The 22,933-nt window shown below is 48.7% G+C and overlaps 1 protein-coding gene across 1 annotated transcript; it reads right to left on the reverse strand.

Moving 5' to 3' along the window:
- Positions 1 to 12,845: 12,845 nt before the first annotated feature.
- Positions 12,846 to 22,850, reverse strand: NUCKS1 (nuclear casein kinase and cyclin dependent kinase substrate 1; the record flags this gene model as incomplete). Its single annotated transcript, XM_017727166.1, has 7 exons — positions 12,846 to 18,457; positions 19,079 to 19,228; positions 19,669 to 19,821; positions 20,046 to 20,198; positions 20,466 to 20,521; positions 21,656 to 21,761; positions 22,766 to 22,850. Coding segments are annotated over 7 exons (903 nt in total), but the record flags the coding sequence as incomplete, so codon positions are not given.
- Positions 22,851 to 22,933: the final 83 nt, after the last annotated feature.

Consider the following 22,933-nt stretch of genomic DNA (forward strand, 5'->3'; position numbering starts at 1 on the left):
GCCCCCGCAGGGAGAACAGCCCCGATCCCGCAGCCTTCCCTGGAAGAACAATCCCATTCCCGCAGCCCCGCAGGGACAACAGCCCCGTTCCCGCAGCCCTCGCTGGAGAACAAGCCCGTTCCCCGCATCCCTGAGGCCAAACCCCTCCGGTACAACAGCCCCGCTCCCGCACCCTGCGTTGGGAGAACAGCCCCCGTTCCCGCACTCCCGATCCCCGCAGCCCCTCTCGGTGGAAGAACAGCCCCATCCGCGCATCCCCTCTCCCCTCAGCCCCGCCAGGACAACAGCCTCGTTCCCCACATCCCTGAGGCCAAAGCCCCTCCGGCACCGCAGCCCCGTTCCCTGCAGTCCCCTCCGAGAGAGCAGCGCCGTTCCCCGCATCCTCAACCCCCGCAGCTCCTTTCCCTCCGCCCCGTTCCCGCAGCGCAGCTCCCACCGCTGCCGTCAGCCCCAGCAGCCCCAGCAGCGGCTCTGTCCTGCAGGACCATTCACCCCAAATACCCGGCCTTTCTTTAGGAAAATCCCCCTTTCTCTCATCCCTTTCTCTTTCCCCCCTTCCCGCCGGAGCATTACCCGCAGCACGAGCAGTTTCTGGGTTTGTTTGGGTTTTCTGAGCTGGTGGTTCCCTGTAATGGTCTGGTTTGGATGCAAATGGGGCCCCTGCTATGGGAAGTTTGTGACCTGGCCCTGGACATTACTCGTGGTGGATGAGTGCTTAATCTCTCGTGGCGTGCGAGGGAGAGGGACACAAAATATATACATTTATAGAGAGAGAGATCTAGACATTGTATCAGCACCCAACGTGAAAAACAGGGGCTGAACAGAACCCTAAATTGAGGAAAAATCAATGTCCTATTCATCCCCACAGCCCTCGAGATGAGAACCCTCCAACAGAACATTCCCTAAACATCTGCAGCAACAAGTATCTTATTTTTGTGTGTGTGTGCGAACAAAACGAGCAGAGGAGAGGAAAAATGAGACAAGAATGCAGCTGAGAACACCAGCTGTTCCTAAATGAATGTTTGCAAATGCTCGGGCCAGTTCTTCAGCTGAAGACTTCAAAAAGTCACCAAAAGCCTTGTGCTACTTTGTGCTATTTAAAGCTTTGGCCCTTTGTTTTGCGGCGAATTCACGCAGCTCTGTCAGCTACAGAAGCATTGCAAAGATTAGTTATTTTTAATCTTCACAGGGTCCCTCCTTTGAGCAACTTTGTAGCTCTCAAGGTCAAAAATCCCATTTCCACATCACATTTCAGCTTGGGTCAGCGGGATAGCGGCGTTTTCACTGTGAACAGCTGTTCCCTCCCAAAGTTTGCTGGAAGGACTCGCCCTGCACAGAAAAAAGCAGAGGAGCACCTGCATTTGCTGTCACTTGAGCTGATGAGAACTCGCTCGCTGGGGTGGCTGACGAGGAGAAGCAACACCGCTGTTTCCTGGGGGGGAAAAAAAGGCATTTTTGGCAGTCCAGCTGCAGATAGGAACTCAGTAACAAAAAACCCCAAACCCAACAAAAAGTGCTGGAGAGCTGGGCTATGACTTCAGCTGGGAAAGGGCCAGGTTCCAAATTTGGGTGGGGAGAGCTGCCCCTGTTTTTCAGTCAAGAGAAGTTCACAAGCAATTAAATAGCCATTAGTGCTGGGTTTTTTTCTCTTTTCCTCCCTCTCTAGCTCTGGAGCAAATGACTCTCCCTAGGTGGATTCCCAAACCTTGTGCCCACATGGAGCTGGGCACTGCAGTGGTCAGAGAAGCAGCATGAATTTCAGTTTCCTATCTTCTATTCCAGGCTCTGAGTCACTGGCTGATGTTGGTTGAGGCAGTTTGGAGGCAGAAATTACAGCCTGTGGTGGTGCTGGACGCTCCTGGATGTCCCTGAGAGGGTGGCACAGGCCAGAGAGGGAGCAACAGCTCCAGGGTCATCTGCACCACCACCAGGACGTGGGGAGGGAGGTCACAGAAAGCCTCGTTTCTCTCAAAAGTCATGAGATAAATGAACGTTTTTTAGGTCACACCAAGTACAGAAGACCGGAATCTCTCAGAGACACAGGGTTTGCTGTGGGTCACACGATTATTCAGGTGGGAAAATCCCCCCAGGGTCACCAAATCCAAGCTGTGCCCAATGCCCAGCCCAGAGCACTGAGCGCCACATCCAGGTGACACCTCCAGGGATGGGCACTCCAAACCTCCCTGCGCCGTTCCACGGCCTGACCATCCTTACCACGAGGAAATTCCTGCTAAATCTCCCCGGTACATCTTGAGGCCGTTTCCCCTTGTCCTGTCCCTTTTCCCTGGGAGCCTTCCCATCCCTCATTTCGTTTTCCCTGTGTTAAGCAGTGACAGCACCACTGACCCACGCTCTGACCAGTACTTGGGACCTTGTTGATAAACAAATCTTTGTGGCAATAATCCCTTGAAATTCCAGCTCTGTCCCTCCGTGGAAAGCAGCCATGGGTTGGAGCTGCAGGTGAACACAGCTCTGTTCTCCCTCTCCAGCCAGGAATTCTCACTCTCAGCCCTTTATCTCCCCTGCTGCTGCTGCTGTGCAGGGCTGACTCCATGAGGAACTCAGAGTCCAGGGAGCAGAGGGAGAACAGACCCCTAAACTTGGGCACCCGAACAAGAGCCTGGCCTTATTTACACTGATGGTTTTACTAGATCCAGTCCTGGGCTTAAAAATGGATGAGTTTTCTGAAGCAGGACCAGACTAATGCGTGATTGAGCCATCATGGGAATCTGCAAAGGAGAATTATTTATCAAGCAGGAAATACAGAGTCAACGGCCGTGTCAGCTGCTCCTGCCTGATTAGATCCCAGCACAGATTGGCCCTGCTCTTATCTAAATCTGATGGATCCAGCCAAGCAGGGCTCATGGCATTGACCAGAACATTGACAGGGGTCAGGCAGCATCACATGGGGCAAAAAAAAAAAAGGATCCAGCGAGCAGGAGGAGCCTCAGCTTCACCCTGGGCACAGGATGAGCTGTGACAGCTCAGATCCTCCTGCTGCAGCTCCTCAGGAAGAGTCCTCTCCCCACACTGACTTCGTGGGTGCTCTGAGTTACTCTGGAAGCCCCAGCTCGGCCAGAGGTGGCTTTGAGCCCATTTTGTGCCAAGTTACAGAAAATGCAAGCCCTGAACTCGGCTGCTGACTCAGAGCCTCTTTCTGGAGGCAGAGAGCACAAACCCGACCTCAGCACCCCACCCAGGGAGGCTGGAGTGGTTATTTACCAAACTTTCAGATCCCAAGGGGGAGAAGTGTCAGAGAAATGCAAAGTAAAACGCTCTTTGGGGGTGTCCAGTGCTGCTGCCTCGGGAGCAAAGGTGGGAACTCACACCGGGCTTTAGAAGGATCTCCCCTGATGAGCTGATGGTTAAAAAACTCTTGTGCCAGTCAGGAGCGATGCTGGACTTTGTTCAATTGTGTCTAAAGCACCTTAAAAGAGGAGAAAGCCGCTGGAAGGAGCTCCAGCAGCTCCAGCAGCGCAGGCTGTTTGTAGCCGAGGTAGCCGCAGCTCTTCAGGGCTGATCTTCGCTCTCTCTCTAAACAGGAAATGTATTTTTGTCTCGAGCACTGCAGGAGAAGCCACCAGGCCCCGACGTTCAGAGCGTGGGGTGCCAAAAATGAGCAGCTCAGCTCCCTCAGGAGGGCTGGGAGGTGCTGGGGGGGAGCCCAGAGCAGCAGGGGATTGAGGGAGGGACCTCGCAGGGATCCTCCAGCACATCCGAGGGACAATCAAGGGATGGAAATGGAGCCACGGGAGCAGCTCTTGTGCAGCAAAAAACTGCCCCAGTCAGCACTGCTGACTGAGGAGGGAGAATGTGGGGCAGGGGAACTGCAGGAGCTGCATTTTCCACGGCAGGAAGAGCTCGGGGTGGCCAGGGGGTGGAACTGAGTGAGCTTTCAGGTCCCTCCCAACCCAGACCATCCTGGGATTCTGTGATTCCCCGTGGCTGGAGCAGTGCCAGGCTGGAAGGTGCCCATTCCTGAAGGCTCCAAGGGTGGTTTTGCTCCTTCTCCAAGAGCAAAGCAAAGCTGCAACATCCCACAGCTCCTTCCTCAGCACCATCATCCCCAGGTTTCCCTGGAAGAGGCTGCAGGGAGGACACTGGATCAGCACCGCGCTGATCCCATGCTGCATAATTTTTAACTCCTCCAAATTTGCCCAGAGTTTCACAATATTTGGTTTCCGAGCACTTGGAGTCATGGGTTCAACAAAGGTTTTCTCTTTTTTTTTTTTTTTTAATTTTTTCTCTTTCTAAAAATACCAATTTCCGCACGTTTTGGTTGTGGAGGAAAGCTTTGGAACCACGGCTGGCCACAAACTGCCAAACCCAGGCAGCAATTCATTTATTTACTTATTTATTATCAACTGGGAGCCTCGAGACTTGAACAACCTCAGGATTCTGAGCCTCTGCAGAGCTTTTTCTGGGTTCAGGATCTGGTTCTGAGAGATCTCCTGGTCTGCTGGGGCCGTGGGATCACCGTGTGCCTCTCGCTGGGCTCCAAGGCCTTTGCAGCCAAGCAAACAAAGCCTCTCCCTCGTCCACATCCTCATCGATCCTGGCCTGGCTGCCCCGTTTGCTGTCCAGCGCCAGCTCTGCCGGCCCTGCAGAGAGGACGAAGCTCTGAGTGCTGCAAGCGGGTCTGAAATCTGGGATTTCTGCCCTATTTACAGAGAGCAGGACAAACATTTCAGCGTTCCCTGGGCCGCCTTCTTCACCTCGGCCTGTCCCAGCCGGGCTCCCTTCCCAGCACAGCCTCACGGGCTCTGCTCCCCCTCAGGGGGACCCTGAGTTCGGAGAGGTGTCCCCAAAGCTGTGGCTGTCCCAGGGGTCTCAGAGGTGTCCCCAAAGCTGTGGCTGTCCCAGGGGTCTCAGAGGTGTCCCCAAAGCTGTGGCTGTCCCTTGTCCCTCCAGGGGAACCCGCCAGGGAGGGGTGGCCTTGCCGGGGCAGTCCAAGGACAATGGGGCAACAGCAAAACCAGCAGAAACCCAAACAGCTCCAGCCGGGGAAGGTTCAGGAGGAGCAGAACTCAGGCTCTGCTGAGCCCTCTCCTCTCCCCTCCCCGACGCTGCTGTGCTGTTTTTGTCGCTGTCACCTCCGGTGTGCGCAGGTGACCCCGAGTTTCCCGTGAGTGGAAAGGAAGCTCAGGGCTGGTGCCCTGCCCGAGAGCAGCCACAGCGCAGCAGGGCCGGCTCCAGCTCTCTGAACTTCCATCCTCAGCGCTGCAGTGCCCCCCACACCCGGCCCCGGCAGCTCTTGAACCCTCTGGAACCCCGGGACAGCCCGGGGACACTCAGGGGACACCTTGCAGCCCTCATCCCACAGCCTGCGGGGCACCTCTGACACCGCCCAGGGCATCGCTCCTGGCCCACCTCAGCCCTACAGATGAGGCAGGGAAGAACTTCCCACTGGGTCCCAGTGCCCTCTGACAGCTCCAGTTTCCCTCTCCAGCGCATCCAACAATCGCTCACATCCCACCCCACCCGCTCCCTCCCACTCTTACCCCGAGGGGGTCAATTTGATTTGGCCTCAGCCCAGCCTCCCTTTGCCACGGGGCAGCTCCAGCGTTCGCAATTCGCAGCTCCAGGCTGAAGATTTGAGGCAGTTCCTGGCCCTTTCTCATTCAAATCTGCTCGGGGAAAGCCGTGCCCGTGGGCTGAGCTCTCTCCCACCCCGCACGGAGGGTCCCTGCAGCTCGGAGCCACCCCTGAGCCTCGCAGGGAACAAAGGCACAGATTTCTGCCCGGTCCGGGTGCCAAGGAAACTGTCAGCTCCTATTCAGCCTCCCTGCCTCACATTTGCTCGGCCACTTGCAAATGATGCACCCCAGGAGCCATCCGGGCGATTTCCCAGGACAGCATCAGCCCCGGGATTTGCGGATTGGGTGGGACACGGCCAAAGCCGGGGGATGCAGGAGCCTGGGGACCTTCCCTGGACAGTCACTGACCAAAGCACGTCCCCTCGGACAGGGACAGCCAGGTGAAAAGCAGGGCTTGCTCATTGTTCCTGACATTTCTTTAACAAAATTCTGCTTCTCTGCAAAGATTCCAGTTGCTGGCATAAAGCAGGGCCTGAACAAGAATTCCTTGAGTCTCACTGCAAACCCTTTCTCCAGGCAGCACCTAAAGCCACACTGGAGGTGTCCCCAGACTCCTCCTGACAGTGCCCTTGGCCTTTCTGCCTCACTCACAATCCTTTCCCTTTCCCTTTCCCTTTCCCTTTCCCTTTCCCTTTCCCTTTCCCTTTCCTTTCCTTTCCCTCCCCACACCCCCTCCACTCAATATCCTGAGCTTCCACAACCCCTCTCACGTTTCCCAGCCAGTTCCGTGCAGAATTCGGGGCCAGTTCTTTGAGCAAACAGCCACAATTCACCACTCCTGGGTGAAGCGGGAAACCCAAAAGAGAAAAGAACAATAAAATATTTACAGAAACCACCCCAGTCCTATCTGCTGAAAAAGGCATTTCTTGTCAAACCAGTTGATCAGGAACAATTCTCCATGAAACTTTAGAGGATTAAAGTGCTGCCTTTTCTCGGCTGTTTCATTCTGGAGCCGGCAGGCAGATATTTGCTGCAGGTAAACAACACAGCCCTGTTTATGGGACACAGTGCAAAAATTCCCCAGCGTGTTTATCCTGCAGGCAGGAAGCGATTGCAGAACAAGGACACCCCAGCCCTGCTCCTTTCCAGAGCCTTGGAAGCAGCTGTTGGATAAAATCCATCCTTTTTTTGGAGGATGAATCCTGCTTTGGTAGCTGAGGTGGAGAAGGATGAGGCCGTACACCTGTCTGCCCTGAAAGGGATCCTTCAGGATTGGGAGAACCTTAATTCTGTTTCATTAATTAAAGGGTCATCAAAAGAATAATAAGAGAGTTTGCCATTAAATTCCACAATGACAGAACAGGCCAAAAATGGTTTAATGATCTTATCTCACTCGCTCACCACCATCCCAGGTTTCTGTGCCTTCCCTTCTCTGCCTTTCATCTCCCTGAAAGCTGTTTTCCTTCCTGTCACACTCCTCTGGAATTTTTGTTGCTATTCCAGCAGCAGCAGTCGGGCAGGAGGTGTCCTAGAACCAGCCCAGGCTTCAGCTCTTCTGCTCCTGCCATTCCCAAAATGAAAATATCCCCAGCAGGGACACACTGGTAACTTTGTGATTAATTTGATTCATTCTCCTCATCAGCCTAATCTCAAATCCCAGGGGTGACTTTAACCTTTCATGTGAGGAGCTGCTCCCTGATGAACTCTCCCCGATATTCCCACTGACAATTCCGTGTCACTCCCAGCTCCGGGGGTCACCAGCATTCCACAAATCCCGGGATTAACGAGGGAAGAAAGGAGGAGCTGCCCTTTGGGGTCAGGACACACAAACAGCCCTGGAGACGTCCCCAGCAGCGGGGCCAGACAGGGTCCCCCCGTTCTCCATCCGGGAGAGTGAGCACCGGGACGTGACGTGATGAGCGTTGGCACAATGGGATCAGCCCCAGAGCTCCCTCAGCCCACCTCGTCCCCCTTTTCACCTTCCTTAAGGAGCCAAGGAACCACTTCTGGAGAGGATTTCGCTCCAGCCTGGCTTTTCAAGGGGAATTTTTCTCTTGCAGGAAGGAGCCTGAGCAGGGGAGCTGGCAGAGAGCAGAGTTAATCCTCACAGGACGAGCGCATTTGCTCCTGTGCCTCTCTGCAGCTCCCAGCTGACGGGCCACGGCCACTTCTCCCTAAAATCCTGAAGGAATCTCCAGGTTCTCCAGACATGGAGTCACTCAGTGGCAGCCTCACGAGGATGAGGCTCCTGGAGGTTTTTTTCCCCATTTCCCTGACTTTTGTATAGCATTTCTCACCTTTTCCCCCACAGAGAGAGCAGCTTCTCCTCCATCCAGCTGTGGAAGGGCTGCAGGGCCCCGAGACATCAACTCTGCTCCTCAGCTGCATGCAGAAGATTCCCAAGGACACGAGGAATTGGCTTCAAATGGCCTTTCCCTATTTTTCTGGGCAGATATATTCCAAAGAGCAATGTGCTGTAATTAGCAGCAGGTCCATTATCAAACCCAAATTATTACCAAGCCCAAATTTATTATCCAACCTCTTCAGAACAAACTTTATCCACACTGCCAAGTTTTTACCCTGCTCTGGAAGCACAGATGTATCACCAGCCCGGAGATGGCACTTCCCAGCCCTTTCCTCGCTGTTTTTCAGAGAAAAGCCTGGACACCAAAGGCAGTTTGGAGAAATCCTGCAGGATCAGCGAGGAAAAGGAGGTGGCAGCTTTAATTTTGTTTTATTTTGAAAGTCTGTTATGCCAACAGCTGCTCTGCCAACCCTGCCAGCTCCACCAGGCCCAGGCTCTTTGTTTTGGTGTCAGCAACGCCTTCCAGCACTGAAAACCTTGGGAATTTTTGTTTCTTTTAATTAGTGCAGATCACAGGCCCTGTCTCTTCCTGGTTGGGTTTGAGCTGGAGGTGCAGAGGGAGAATTCCCAAATTCCCCGCTTCCCACGCTGGGCTCCGCTGCTCTTCCCAGACCTGGGGAGGCAACGCCGAGGTTGGGAATTCTCCTCCAGCCAGGGGTCAGGGGAGGTGGGTTTCCCTCCCCAAACTCTCTCAGGGTCCAAGCTGCTGCAGCAGCACTGGAATGGGTTTTCCAGAAAATCTGTGGCTGCCCCTGGATCCCTGGAAGTGCCCAAGGCCGGGCTGGAGCAGCCTGGGGTGGTGGGAGGTGTCCCTGCCCGTGGATGAGCTTTAAGGTCCCTCCAACCCAAACCATTCTGGGATTTTGGGGCCCCTCTCCCAGGAGATCTCAGGGGTTCTGTCCTCACCCTGTCCCAGCACAGGGGCCCAGCCAGGGCAAGGCAGAATCCCCGGATTCAGAGCGGGCTGAGGACACATTTCTGGAAAGAAACAAACACCCAGCAGGCTCCCCTTAGATGTGAGCCAAGATAACAGCGTTTAATAACAGCTGCCTTTGCCAGGGTGATCCGGCCCGTTAAGAACATTCCTGTTTGCATTAACTCACTTGGGAAAATGCAATATCAGAGGTAATAAGCTGTTAAACTCCCCAGCTTGGTCTTTTTTACACTTAAAAGCCCTTGGTGCTGTGGGGAGAAGGAGACTCAAGAGTGAGAACAAGGACTTGCACCCATGGATATTTTCTTTTTCCTTCTGGCACCTTGCTGTCCAAAAGAAGGAAATGGGGAAAACGTTTCAAAGTCACTGAAGTGGTTTTATTTAAAGGTGTAAAACCAGTTGAATGGGAATGAAAGAACTGAGTCACTTCCAAATGTGAGACCTGCTCTGCCTCTGAGAAATGTGTTACTTATTAATTTAAAATTAATGGGCTGAACTGTTTCTGGGAACAGAAACTGCTTCAAATCCAGTGCTGTAATCAGCAGTGAAGTAAAATTTAAAAAAAAAAATAATAGGGCCAGTTTAGGGAAAAAGAAGTGATGGCTCTGTGTGGTAAATTGGATTATACTCGAATTATTCCTTCACTCATGTCTCAGGAAGTGAAGCAGAAACACTACAGTAACATCACGTTCATAAAACACTCAGAAAACCAATTAGCTAAAAAAAAAAAATAAATTAGAATTCCAAGCAGAGACTTTAAAAAGAAAAAATTCAGTGGTGGCTTGATCGCAGGAGAGGAGGAAAACAGAAATCCTCAGACATAAACCACTGCAGTTAATCAACAATATCTGAAAAGGGTTGTAACGAGCAAAACCAGCAGAGCCCTGTGGTCAGGGAAGGCACTCACTGATAACAAAACCCCAAAACCTCCTCCAGGGCCAAGAGCTCAGCTGGAAACGCTCCAGGAGAGAAGAGAGGGTGAGAGCAGGAGATGTGATCCTGCCGAGCTGTTATCTGCTCCCAACACAGACGTTACTCAACCTGAGAGAGGCTTCCAATAAAACCCCAGTTCCTCGTCAAGGCACACAAATCCCCACTGAATGTGAAGCTCAGCTCTTGAATAGAAAGCAAAATTTAGAGTTTTGGAGGGTAAATGAAATATTCTTGAAGAGGCAGAGGAGGAGAAGGGTCTGTGCAGGGTTGGTTTCAGTTGTTGGCTGTGCCCACGCAGGAGAGAGAACTGCAAAGACTATTTTGGGGCCAAGGGCTGAATCTGAGCTGAAAACTTTAATTCAGCATCAACTTTGCAAGGAACTCTCCCTGCTCTGCATCCATGGGGGAGTGAATTCCACAGCAGCACTTGAACTTGACCTCCACCAATTGGAAGAGGAAAGAGAAAAAAAAACCCAAGCACACAAAAAAACATTTCCTGGGCTACACAAAACCCCAGAGCTGGAGCTGAGAGCGAGCCCCGGGTGTGGCTGTGAACCCTCAAGCAAACAAATCCCACATCCCGGAGCTCCAAGGCTCTTCCAGCAGGAGCACAGAGCAGACACAGAACACTGAGGGGTCTCCTGCACCCCCAGCACAGCCTCTGCACCAACCCCACAGCAATTCCAGTCCCTGGTGGTGTCTCTGTTCAGTTTATCCCACTGGGGGGACACAGACCCCAAATTCCAGCGGAAAGAGTAAAAAATCCAAACCTGTTCACTTTGCAATTTGCTGCACCAAAAGTGTCTCTAAAACCAGGCTTTTGAAGGGCAGGGAGTCCGCTGGGAAAACACCATTTTCCAGAGATTTCCCAGGTTTCCTTCAACGGGCAAGATAGGCATGAACAGAATGAGAAATTTGTGGGCTATCCTGAGCTGGAAGGGACCCACAGGGATCATTAATGCAGCTCCTGGCCCTGCCCAGACACCCCAAAACCCCCCCCGGGGCATCCCTGGCAGCGCTGTCCAAGCGCTCCTGGAGCTGTGGCAGCCTCGGGGCCGTGCCCATTCCCTGGGGAGCCTGGGCAGTGCCCAGCACCCTCTGGGGGAAGAACCTTTCCCTGATCTCCACCCCAAACCTCCCCTGGCACAGCTCCAGCCCTTCCTGGGTGCTGTCCTTGCTCAGGGAACAGCAGCTCTTTAAATCAACCCCATCCCATTTATCCTTCCAAGGACACCCCCGTGGCCCAAACAAATCCCATCGTGAGTCGCAGCTTGGACTCAATTTTCATCCCTAGGACCAAACACCACCGAGAGAAGCACAAACAGGATATTCCCGAGGCAAAACTGCCTTGGATTAAAAGCCAACACGGAGCGTTGTCTGCCAAGGGAATCTTTCCCCCAGTTTGGCAGCGCTTGCTGCAGTTACCGAACCTCATCCGTGTCCGCTGCTCTGATGCACGTCCAGCAAATCCCAAAACAGATCAGCTGTTTGTGGGATTAATTCCCTGGGAATGCTTCAAAGCCAGTGGGAATTTTTTTAGGAAGTTTGAACTTCTGCAGGGTGAAGCAGCAGTAAATCCAGCAGGGTCAAAGGAGCAGTGGTGAGGGGAAAAGCAGCCTAAATCTGATGTAGGATGGCAGCTCCTGAAGGAAACTCCAGCTCAGGAGTCCGTGCCAGGATGGGAGCCCGGAGCTGCAGCTGGCCCAGCAGTGAGGTGGGAATACCTGGCAGGGTTCTCTGGCTGGGATGTTCAAAAGGAGAAGGAGCAATGGCAGAAGCTGCAGGATCGACCCACTCTGATCCTGTTAGCGAGCCCCAAAAGCCTGGAGGAACACTGCTGGCAGCAGCATCCAACCCCGAACATTCCTGAATTCCAGAGCCTCGTTTTACCACCCTGTGGGATCAAATAAAGGGAATGGGAAGAGAAGCAGGATCTGCAGCCAGGCACCAGCATTTGGGATTCCACATTGGGGCAGCAGAGATGCCACTTCCCAAATGAACCCAAACCTGTCAGCTGCTCCCTGCTGCTCCCACCCAACTGCACGGAGCACCAAATATTCCAATATTTTGGCTCCATTCCGGCTGGATCCTGCTGAGCCAGGACAAGGACACCACCACCCCAAAATTACTCATTCCAGAAGGTCACAAGCATGTTTTTCCATCCCCAACCCTTTGGAGAGCATCCCCTTCGGATCCTAGAAGCAGCTTCAGCCTCATCCCAGAGGAACAAACACTTCCAGGTGTTCGTCCCGAACTCCACAGCCCCAATTTTTAGCACAAACACGGGAGCAGAACACAAATGAACCACAGGCTCTGCCCTTCGTGGTGCCAGTCGTGGCACGGGACGCGTCCAGCGCCGCTTTTAGGGTGGAATTCCAGAGGTTTCCCAGCTCATCCCAAAGGGAAGCGGGAAGCGGGCGCCATCCCAGCGCCCCCTGCTGGCACAGCACGGGCACGACCGGGCATCAAAAATGAGCCAAAATCGGGAAAATCTGACCTGGGAGCGGAGACGCTGCTGGGAACGGGATGGAATCTGCTCCAATGGATTTGGTGATAGGAAAAATTGCCTGCGTGACCTCCAGCGCGTGGAGAAAGCACCTGAGGCTGGGCCCATCCCTGCCCAGGGTTGCCATGACAACAGCCAAGGATGAGTTCTCCCTCCCATGTTCCCGACGAAGCTTTTCCATAAGGACAGGCTGAGGATCTGTGCAACGGCTGGGACACACGAGGGGAAGCTCCTGGAGGGGAAGGTGACATTCCAAGGGCTTTGTCCCTCCTCTCATCGCTCCCTCAAATTGGTTTTGGGCCTTAAAATTTCAATTTACAACTCCAGGAAGAGCCTGGGAAAGGCACCATTTCCTCAATTATTTCATTCTCCTCCTTCAGCTCTCAGGTTAATAATGGGAAGGTCACACCTGGCCCAAAGCTGACTTCCCCTCCTCAGAGAATTCCAAGGAATTCACCCCAAAACTCTGAGAGATCCTGGGAGATGAACAGGCTTTACCTCCTACAGAACACGACCCAGGCACAGGACGATCCCTTTGGAGCAGCAGAAAAACGACTCAAGTCGTGTTCATGGGTTATAAAAGCCCTTTTATAAAGCCATTTTTAAACAAAACCAAAAAGTTTACAAAAGAAAATAAAAGATACAGAAGAATGAGTTGCTTAATATATTCCAAAAAGGAGAAAAATAAAAGAGGGGACACAATTCCAACATGCTGAACAATAAAGGGTTCATTTTTTCCTCGTGGTTCTTTTTTTTAATACAAAATACAAGCGAAGGATACACATACTTAAAACAGAGCTCAGGAGCAGGTATGCAGTCCTGGGAACCCTTTTTCAAGAAAAGCAAAGCAGGGTTTTTGTTATTTTTTTTGTTTTTCTTTCTTTGCAGGTACATACAGAGACTCGGAATATGTAAAATTAATTAAGTAGCACAAAAGACCATCACACGATTCTACCAATGAATGTTTGCATCTAGAAATTCACGAACATGGTCAACAGTCATGTTCACTTCAACCCCTTAAAAAAAAAAAGTGTTTGTTTGTTTTTAATTTTAAATAAAGCATTAATGTTACATTCAGACTTAACTCCTAGTACCATGCTAGATCTCAGCGTTGTCCAGAGTTCCCAACCCCACAGTGGTGACTGTTTGCAGCTGCCCCTTTTTTCTGCTTTTGAAATGAAAGAAGAAAAATCATAATAAAAATTAAAAAGCATGGGGAACTGCAAAGAGCCTGATTTTTTCAGAAAAGCTCACCAGGGGATTGCAAACACTCAAGACAAAATATTCATTGCATACCAGAAAATGATGCCTTGCCCAAGGCCCAAGGCCCTACCTGGAGTCTCCTCCTCCACCTTCACACTGCTCACTCAGGGTTTGCTGTGACACGATGGCAAACAACAACAAAAAAAGAATTACGTAGCTCTTATTTACAATTATTTTTTTCATTTTGTAACAATTGCTTCTGCAGGAAGGAAGGGGAGGGGGAAAAAAGGAAAAAAAAAAAAGAAAAAAGAAAATAAAACCTCACAAATGCTGAGAACACAAAGGGAATGGGATGTCAGACACTCCCACTCGCACCCGCGCACTCACACACCGAAGATTTCGGGGGCTTTTACACACATTTAAATCTGGCTTAAGCTGACTCGAGGATCTCCCCCCGTCCCGCTCCCCCCCCCCTCCCAAAATATATATATAAAAAACCCTCGCCCCACTATACAAAGCATTTGCACACTGGTGGTTTGCAGTCACACTGAGCATGCTGGGCCGGCTGCGGGGCAGAATCGGGGCCGACAGAGGTGACACAGAGCCAGCACCTGGCAGGGCTGGGCTGGACTTCGGAAATATTTATGGTTTGATAGAAAGAGTTCCATGAAAAGACATTCAACTACTGAAGTGGGAAGTCTAGAATTTGATTTAGAGCTAGGTTTGGCTTGGGGAGGTCTCCAAAGGACACTGTCGGCTCTCCCTGCTCTGACGGGCTCCGAAAAGCCCCAAATCCTCCTGACAGCCAGAACAGAGTGTTAGTGTTGCTTCTATCCCATCAGGACTCGTATTTAAGCCTCCCAAAACTGCAGGGAAATACTCAAAGCTGAGGGGAAATGCTCTATTTGATCATACACACACAGAGAATATTTAATTTCCACGTAGGGATGTGACAGCAACCCCCCCAAAACTCACGCATCCTAAACGCCAGCAACTATTCTGCGACAGCGTCCCTGTAAAACATCCACCTGCTCCATTTCCTCCCCCCTCCCACAGATGAATGAATTCTCCATCAAATATTAAGCTCATGGATCAGTCCACAGCTTTTAGGAACCGTGTGTTCAACGATAGGATCTGTTATAAAAATAAACACTTCACGAACAAATGACAGAAAGCAAAGCACCAGTTTTCTACAGCTCCAAAAGCTTCCAGCATGTTACAGTTTCCTTCCCTCCCTCTCTCACCTGGGTGCCTCAGGGGCTGTTGTACCTTTGTGACAGTCACCAGCAGAGGGAATTTTAAAAAAAAAAAAGGGAAAAAAAAGGAAAAAACCCCATGAATTCCAGATTTCTGGCGCTGCCCTGGCGGTGCCTCAGCTGTGCTGGCACAGGAGCTGAGCGGGCTCAGAGCTCGCACCTGGCACTGGTGGGTGCTGCTTCTCTCCCCTCACTCTCTTCTGCCTGGAGGAAGTTAAAAGTGATTAAAAGCTCCTCAGCTGCTCCATTTTTCAGCCCTGCTCTCCCCAGAGCCCCTCCTGACCCCCTGAGCTCGGCACAGTTGGCATTCATCCTCCTGCTGACCCCGCTGGAACCGAACCAAACCCATCTTTAGCACGAAACCCCAGCTGGAATTGCTGACTTTGACAGGTTCAAGGCAGGACTGTTGGCATAAACCACAGAGCTGGACGTGGTGGGGAGGATTCAGGGACAGGATGGAAGACCTGAGCTGAAATTTTTAGAGCAAGACCAGGGCAGGGCTCGAGACTGAACTTTGGAATAAATCAATTTTACCTCTCTGCAAAGGCTCCAGAACTACAGCTGTGGGACAGAAAATCTTTGCAAAGCCTCCTCCTGTGCATGGAACCTTCTGCTCCACAAAAATCTCTTCATGCTCCTAAAGAAAGGCATTTTCCCAGCTTTCCTTCCAGAATGTTCAATACAAATTAATTCCGAAGGGCATAAAAAAAGGTGAAGTTTGCTGCTGCTGAAAAATGTTGTATGCTGGAAAAAAAAATTCAAAATAATAAAAATATTCACCTTGACAATTTTCTTCTGTCTGTAAAAATGTGAACTGCTGTATTTCTAACAGAGGAGCCAAGACACCGTTAGGGCTTAGTGTTTGCACAAATCAGCAGAACAGGTTTGGAAAAAGTTACAAAATTGCCCAAATCCAGGATTTTCATAGTGTTTGGGTTGTGACACACTCAGAAAGAAGCATCAGGCAGCCTCCAACTCATGAGAAATGAACGTGTGAGAAAGCAGAAGAGTTCTGTAAAATCAAGGGCCAAACTTGCCAGGCATGAAATGATCCAAAAGCTGAACTGAGAACAGAAAAAGGATTTTTCACAGCCTTAACTTTTCTTAACCGTGTTAGAAAAAAATATAAACAAACCAAAAATGTATTTTAGCTGAGGTTCACAAAACAGTCTTCAGAAAACACCTGGTCTGGCAGGTGAAGAACCAGATCACCTGGAATTATCCTTGAACACCTGAATTCCAGAAAAACCCCTAAGAACCCAATGGACAAGAGTAGCTTGAAACAGAGTCTGGACTGCAGGAGAACAGCTCTGGAAACCAGAGATTTGCAAAAGTGTTTGCTACCCCAAAATGGTTTTTATTTTTAAAATGTGGCCATTTATTTTCCCTGTATTACCCAAGAAGCTGAGGGAATGCAAGAGGCTCTGCTCTCCCAGAAATCCAGCAGGTGGGAAGGGGTGTGGGAGAGGAGAGGGGATTACATTCACTTCTTTTTCAAGACTGAGATTTCCCTGCAGCCTGAAGCTGTTCTGAAAAAAACAAACCAAAAAAAAAAAAAAAAAAAAAAAAAAATCGAACCACCTTAAAAAATAAAAATTAAAAAAATAGATTTACAATGAAACAACATCATCTTTATTGTAACGGCAACAGTAGTTCCATGAGAGTAAAGAACGTTAGAGAACTTCAATTTTTATAAGCCAAGGTAAAGGAATTTACCAGCCTCAATAAAATCCAGGGCTAGGGAATCACACAAGACAATCGCTCAGCTGCTGGAGGAATATTCCATTCCCCACCTGAGGCTCCACACTGTGCTCAGCATCTTCAGGCTCCCTAGGGATTCAGTGTCCTTCCTGCCCATATTTAGTGTATCGCATCTAAGAGCTCTCGAAAATCCCACACAGGATTCACAAGCTGGTGCCACGTGCACCAGAAATCCCAACTGATTAGCTGCCTTATGTTACCTTCAGGAGGCTGGTTCCAAAATGTGTAGTTCTGTGACAAAAAAACCCCAAAAAAACCAAAAAGGATGCAAAGCTCGTCAGCTGGAAGAGAAGTGTGAGCAACGGACAGAAGCACAGAGGGCTTAGGGAAATAAAAATAGAAATGGCAGGTCCAGTTTTCAATGTTTCCACCAACAAACACGGCAGCAACCTCTGTCTCAGGGTTTGAAAACCAAGGCTTGTGGAGCTTAATGGAAGTTTAGAAAATAATAAAAAAAAGGAAGGATATGGCTGCTTGGATAAAAACACATTAAAATGCCACCACGCACACCTCGAGTGTCCTGCTCTGACAGGGACATCCTGACTCCAGCTCCTTCCAGCTCCACCTCCCCACCCAGCACTCCCAGCTCAGGGAGCTGGGCCAGCAGCCCATCAGCAGGAGGGTGGGAGCAGATCCCACAGGGAGCAGGGTGGGGACAGGGAAGTGGCACCCTGGAGCTGCCCAGTGCCCGCTGTGCCCCCTCTGCCAGGGATCCCCGGAGCTTTGCTGAGGACAGATGGAGGGAGGGAAGAGAAACACTCAAGCCTGACTCATGGGATCTAAACTGACCAGAGCACTACAGGAATCCTTTGCTTCACACTCACAAAAGGACATCCCTCGCCCCAAAAGCTGAAGAATTTAATTTTACATTATCTGTTGGTTTTTTTTTTCCTTGGAAAAAAACCTCTAATAAACACATTTTCCACGATACCAAATGGAAAGCAGGTTTTAAAATGGTTTGCAATTTCTCTTCCCTGTTCTGCCCATCTACAGAAGGAATAAAAGAAGGGTTAATGGATGTGGGAAGGCTGGAGGTTGAGTATCTGAATTTGTCTGGAATGGGCTGCAGTTTGCCTACAGAACAGTTTTCTATCCAGCAGAGACAAAAGATCTCCCATCCTGACTGGAGGGTCTTTTCTAAATCAAAGACACTGGACCATCTCCGAGTTTCTTGATTGCTTTCCATGAAAAACGTGCCTGAATCCAAGAAACACAGGATTCCTCCCTGTGTTTGATCTTCCTCCACTGGAATTAGATCAACTACATTTTTGCTGAGACTGAACTCATCTCAAAGTCTGTTAAAGCAGAGGTTCATTATTTTTTCCATATATTCCAAATACAGAATAATAGTTTTAAACAACTCTTACCAGCACTGGGATAATCTATTCTACTTAAGGATTTGTAAGTATGGTTTCCACAGATCAGTCTCAAACCTTATTGCTTCTCAACTGCAGTATCCCTTGAAAAAAAATAAAATATTGAATGGTCTGTTAATTTGTCTCAAATGGCTTTTCAGGTTTGGCAGGGGAGGGAGAACGGAATGGCCAACAGAGAACATTGACTTCAAAATATTACTGTAGAAGGGTTTCCTCTTATTAAAAAAGGATACACTGTATTAAACAGCTGAAAGTAAAGACAGCATTCAAAGCCCATGAGTCAAGCCACAGCCAAAACCGTGTTCTACCCCTAAGTATGTTTTTCTTTTCCTTTTTCTTTTTTTTCTCTTTTTTTTTTTAAACAAAGATTTTCCTCAACTGCCATTTTAATCTTCACCAGAGGGTGCTTCATCTTCAGATCCCTCATCCCCTGACTTCTCTGGTGGAGGGCTGGCTGATTTTTTCTTTTCTGGGGGACTTTCAGGCTCTTCATCCTCTTCTTTGGGGGATGGGGTCTTTTCTTTTGTTGCCTTGGAAGCTGTGGGGCGACCTGCCTTCCCTTTGCCTTTCACTGGGCTGGGGGTCACTGGAAAGAGAAAAACCTTGTAAAACTCAGCAGCAGCAAAGGCAGAAAAACTCACACTGTGTTACACAAATGGGAGTTCAAAGTCATTCAGCAGCAGTCTGACCACAGCCACGGTGCTTTTTGCACTCCCAATTAGCAAAGCTGAAGGGAAGAGCAATCTAACAAGATTTCAAAGCTGTTTAATTGGAAGTCTTATTAATTGTTGGATGTGACACCACAAATGGACACAGCTCTTGTCAAACCAGAACAGCTTGTTATCAGCTATTATCATTTGAAACTTCCTTTGGTTCAGATTTCCCCACCCTAAAAACATCACCAAGTCCCAAACAAATCCACAAACTGTTACTGATTGGCTGTGAGATGCAGGAATCACAATGCAGCACCTCAGCAGGGAAGGTTTTGAATATTAGGAGTTTTTACCAACAAGACATAGGTACCAATTCAACCCGAAAAGTAAGAATTAAAGCCAGCTTGTAATTCCATACTGCTGCTAGAAATCGAGGCATTTTGGCCTTTCAACATTTATGTGGATGTTCCTGACCCCAAGATTTCTCCCAAGTCTTCTGCAGCAAAAAGAAAACCTGAGTTTTAAACTGAGTAGCTTATTTTGCACAGACTCACCTGTAGCCTTTAGCCTGGGCTTGGGCATTTTCTTTTCTTTCCTCTCTGGCTTGGATTTCTTGGAGACCTTCTTATTTTTCTTTTTTGAACTGCCATAGTCACTGTCATCATCATCTTCCATGAGGAAGTCTTCATCACTTCCTGAATCTGCTGGAAGCATAAGGGAATATAAGGTTTTTGGAGGGAAAAAAAGAAAGGGAATTGAAGATATAGCTGAGATCTGCCAGTTAAACTGCAGACACAGACTCTGAGACCTTGTGGGCTTCCATTCATCTGCTGTGGTACAAAAATGTGACTGGGTTTTTACATCAGCAATGCCTCAGGACAGCAAGAAGCAGCAAAAAGCATTGAGAACTTTACAATTATCCTTCAGGGCTGCTTACAGAGGAACAGATTTTTGGAACACACACACCCATCTTTGGAAAACACACCCATCTTTGCTGCAAACTTGGAACACAAATGCTAGATGTGCAAAACCCAAGTGGGACAGACAGACAGTAAAAATGAAGTTACTAAGGAGCACAGTTTATGTCCTCAGTGTCCCAGCTGTGTCCCTTTTGCTGTCATTTTTTCCAATCCCATTTACTCACTCTCCTGGAACTGTGCCTCATCATCCTCTTGCTCTTCCTCCTCACTCCCCACATCATCCATGAGCATCTCCCGCTGTTTGGAGGCTGCTTTGGACGCCGCCTGCCGCTGCTGACGAACACTTTTGTGATCTTCCTTCTCATCCTCGCTGTCCTCTGCAGCAAAAGGCCCCAAGGTGTGGTGAATACAGAGCACAGAGCTCCTGCCTCGAGGCAGCACGTGGGCAAAACAGGGGCAGCTCACTCATGAGGGTGTTAAGATCACTGAGTTACTCTGAGGACAATTCAACCCCACAAACACCTTCCTTCATCACCCAACGAGGACCCTCTGCAATATTTTGCACTGCAAAATAACCACTTTTTTTCTCTCTTTTGTTTACCTGCAGGCCTTTTCCTGGATTTGGAGGCTGCTCTCTTATTCTTGTCTGGTTTAGCCTTCTTTCCTTTTTTGCTTTTTTGAGAGCTCTCGTAGTCGCTGTCAGCTTTGCCATCGTCCGCTCCTACGTCATCATCTTCACTGCCAAAATCTTCATCTGCAAGGAGAAGGCACCAAGATGAAGTTTCTTGTCTCATCCTGGATAAAAACTGCAGGGAAGGGATCAAGAGATCTATCCACTTGTGAAGACAAATGTTATAGGACCATCACATTACACAAAGCAACATTATTCCAATCCAGGGTGGGAAGTAACAGCAGCAGAGGCAGCATCCAACTTTAAGTGAGAATTATTTCTTTTCTGTCTCAAATCCTACTCCTGCAACTCAATTTGAAGATACACCATCAGTACAATGCAATCAGTTACCTGCTGAGTGTGAATCATCTTTCTTAGTCTTCACATCTTTGTCTTCTGAATCCTCACTGCAAATGAGAGAAAGGTAAAGTCTGACTGCTGGTCTTAACTTTGGCTTCATTCACTGTTGTGTGGAAAATAATTTTGAAAGAGCAAACTGATGTCTAGGCTGAGAATTTTTGCTTTTCCTGGACATATTTCAGGATTACTCAGCTGTCTGTGAAGTTATCATGGTTGGGAAGATAATGTTCAAACTCTGAATCACAGACAAACTTAAATCAAGCAGGAAATAATCAATCAGACTGAGCTGAACCATGCACTTCACTCAAACTGACCCACAGTCCACGTGGCTTCCATTTTAGTTACAATTTTGATGGTTTATATGCAGTCTATAAATGAAATAAAGGTTTATTCTGAATAGATTTATAGTCAGCACTTGTCTTTACGTCATTGTTTAGACTCCATTCTGTGCATGTTGCTCTTAACTGGCACATGTCTGGTCTAAGTTTTCTCAAATTATTTGATCATTTGATTGATTTGGAGAATAAAAGACACCTTGGGGTTTATAGAACAAGAGCCAGCAGGCAGAACCTCCATCCCTGAAGCTGCTACCTGTCATGAAAACAAAAAAAATGACTAAAAAGGTCTCATGGCAATCATTTGGGGACCGCAGTTACTGTAGAATTCTACAGGAAAATCTCACTTTTCAGTAGGGCAGCACTGAGGCTGCTGGAGCAACTCAGCTACCAAACCAAGTTGTGTGTTCATGGATCAGCCAAAACAAGGAACAAAGAGCCACAGAACGACCAAATGTCCCCAAGTGCCACCCCATCCCACCTGGCACCACAGGGATGCTCTGAGCAGGCTGCAGAACACGGGCACGGAGCTGCACCTTGCCACTGACTGACCTGAGGACTGCAGCAGCTGCCCATCCTTGTACCTGCGATCACATTCCCTGCCATTCCAGCTGCCTGCCTCTGGAGCTTCTGGAATGATGAAGCACTACTGACAAGTGTTTCACACATGATTTCTCTGTCTACTCACATCAGGAAGAAACCACCTCAGTGTCTCAGCTGGGTATGAAAGCCCTGACTGAGAGCTCTCAATCTCCCTGGAATTCCACTCCTCTTGGAAGATGCTGCTCCCCACACACAGGACAAGGTGTGGAGATACGTTCCCAACAGATGAAAAGCTTCTTTTACCTGTCCTCCTGAGAATTCTTCCCAGATCTCCTCTTGTTTTTAGCCTCTCGGGGAGACGAACGGATTTTCTTGGATGGGGGACCTGAATCTCTTCCATAATCGTCATCTGGACAGGACAGCACAAAATGGGTTTGAATCAAGCTCATTGCCAGCAAACTGCTTTCCTCAGCTACAACTTAAACTGACCATTTCATGCACATCAAAAAGAAGAACATCACAAAGCTTCAAACAACCTTTGATGGAAACAAACTCCTGGTTTAAACCAGTGATTTTACCTTTTTTCTGCCAATAGCACCATGAAAATGCTGTGTACAGTCAAGTCTCACCCAGGGAAACAGATAAAAACCTCACAAGAGGACACAGGATCTCATTTTGCACTTGGTTATTATATAAACCTATTAAAAATTAACATCCATACATATTTCTATATGATTCTAACAGTACACACTATTTACTGTGATGGGATAAAGGATGTCATTAAATAGGAGTTTAAACTCTTTACAACTCTTACACAAGACCTTACTCAATGAGTAACAGCACTTTAATTAAGAATTATGCATATTTGTCCCATATTAATTATCAGTGCAACCTGACTTAGCACTGAGTTTATCTTCCAAGAACTCAAAACCTATTCCAGAGATGTTCTGTTAATTCACAGGTTATATTATTTGAGAAATGTGATCCAGAAACGTTCTGTAAATTCACACGGATCACATTTTTTTAGATGCAATCCCACCAAAATGCCTGATAATGTGGGCTCAACTGGAGCCACAAAATAAATGGAAAACATCTTTTCCTGTAGAAAAAAGTGGCATCGAGGAGCCTCTGCCACAGAACATAACATCGAGCAAGGAAGGCGCTGCTGCCAACAGCCTCAAGGCACTCCAACAATACAAGCATTAAATAATAAGATTTCTATCACCATTGTTTGTTTAATACAAAACATATGAGAATCATTATATTTTCAAATACTTATTAACAGTTCAGGCTGTGAAGAACAGAAACTCCTTGGAATCTGAGTTGAAGATGCAACTAGGAGCAAAACAATTAATACGCATGGCAATAATGAGCTGCTCTAGCCCAAGGAGATGAAGGAAAAAAGTCATTTACCAGCATCATCTGATTCCTGAAACTGGGAGTAATCGACCACCTTCCTGTTCCTGTTAAAAAGCAGGAGAAAAAAAAAATTAGGATTTCATCATTTCAGAGCTACAAAAGCCTTAAGGACCAAGGAAGTGCCATATCCTTGCTTCCAGGGCCGGATCTGTAGCCCAAAAA

Source organism: Corvus brachyrhynchos, unplaced genomic scaffold (assembly GCF_000691975.1).
Source record: "Corvus brachyrhynchos isolate BGI_N302 unplaced genomic scaffold, ASM69197v1 scaffold72, whole genome shotgun sequence".
NCBI lineage: Eukaryota > Metazoa > Chordata > Aves > Passeriformes > Corvidae > Corvus > Corvus brachyrhynchos.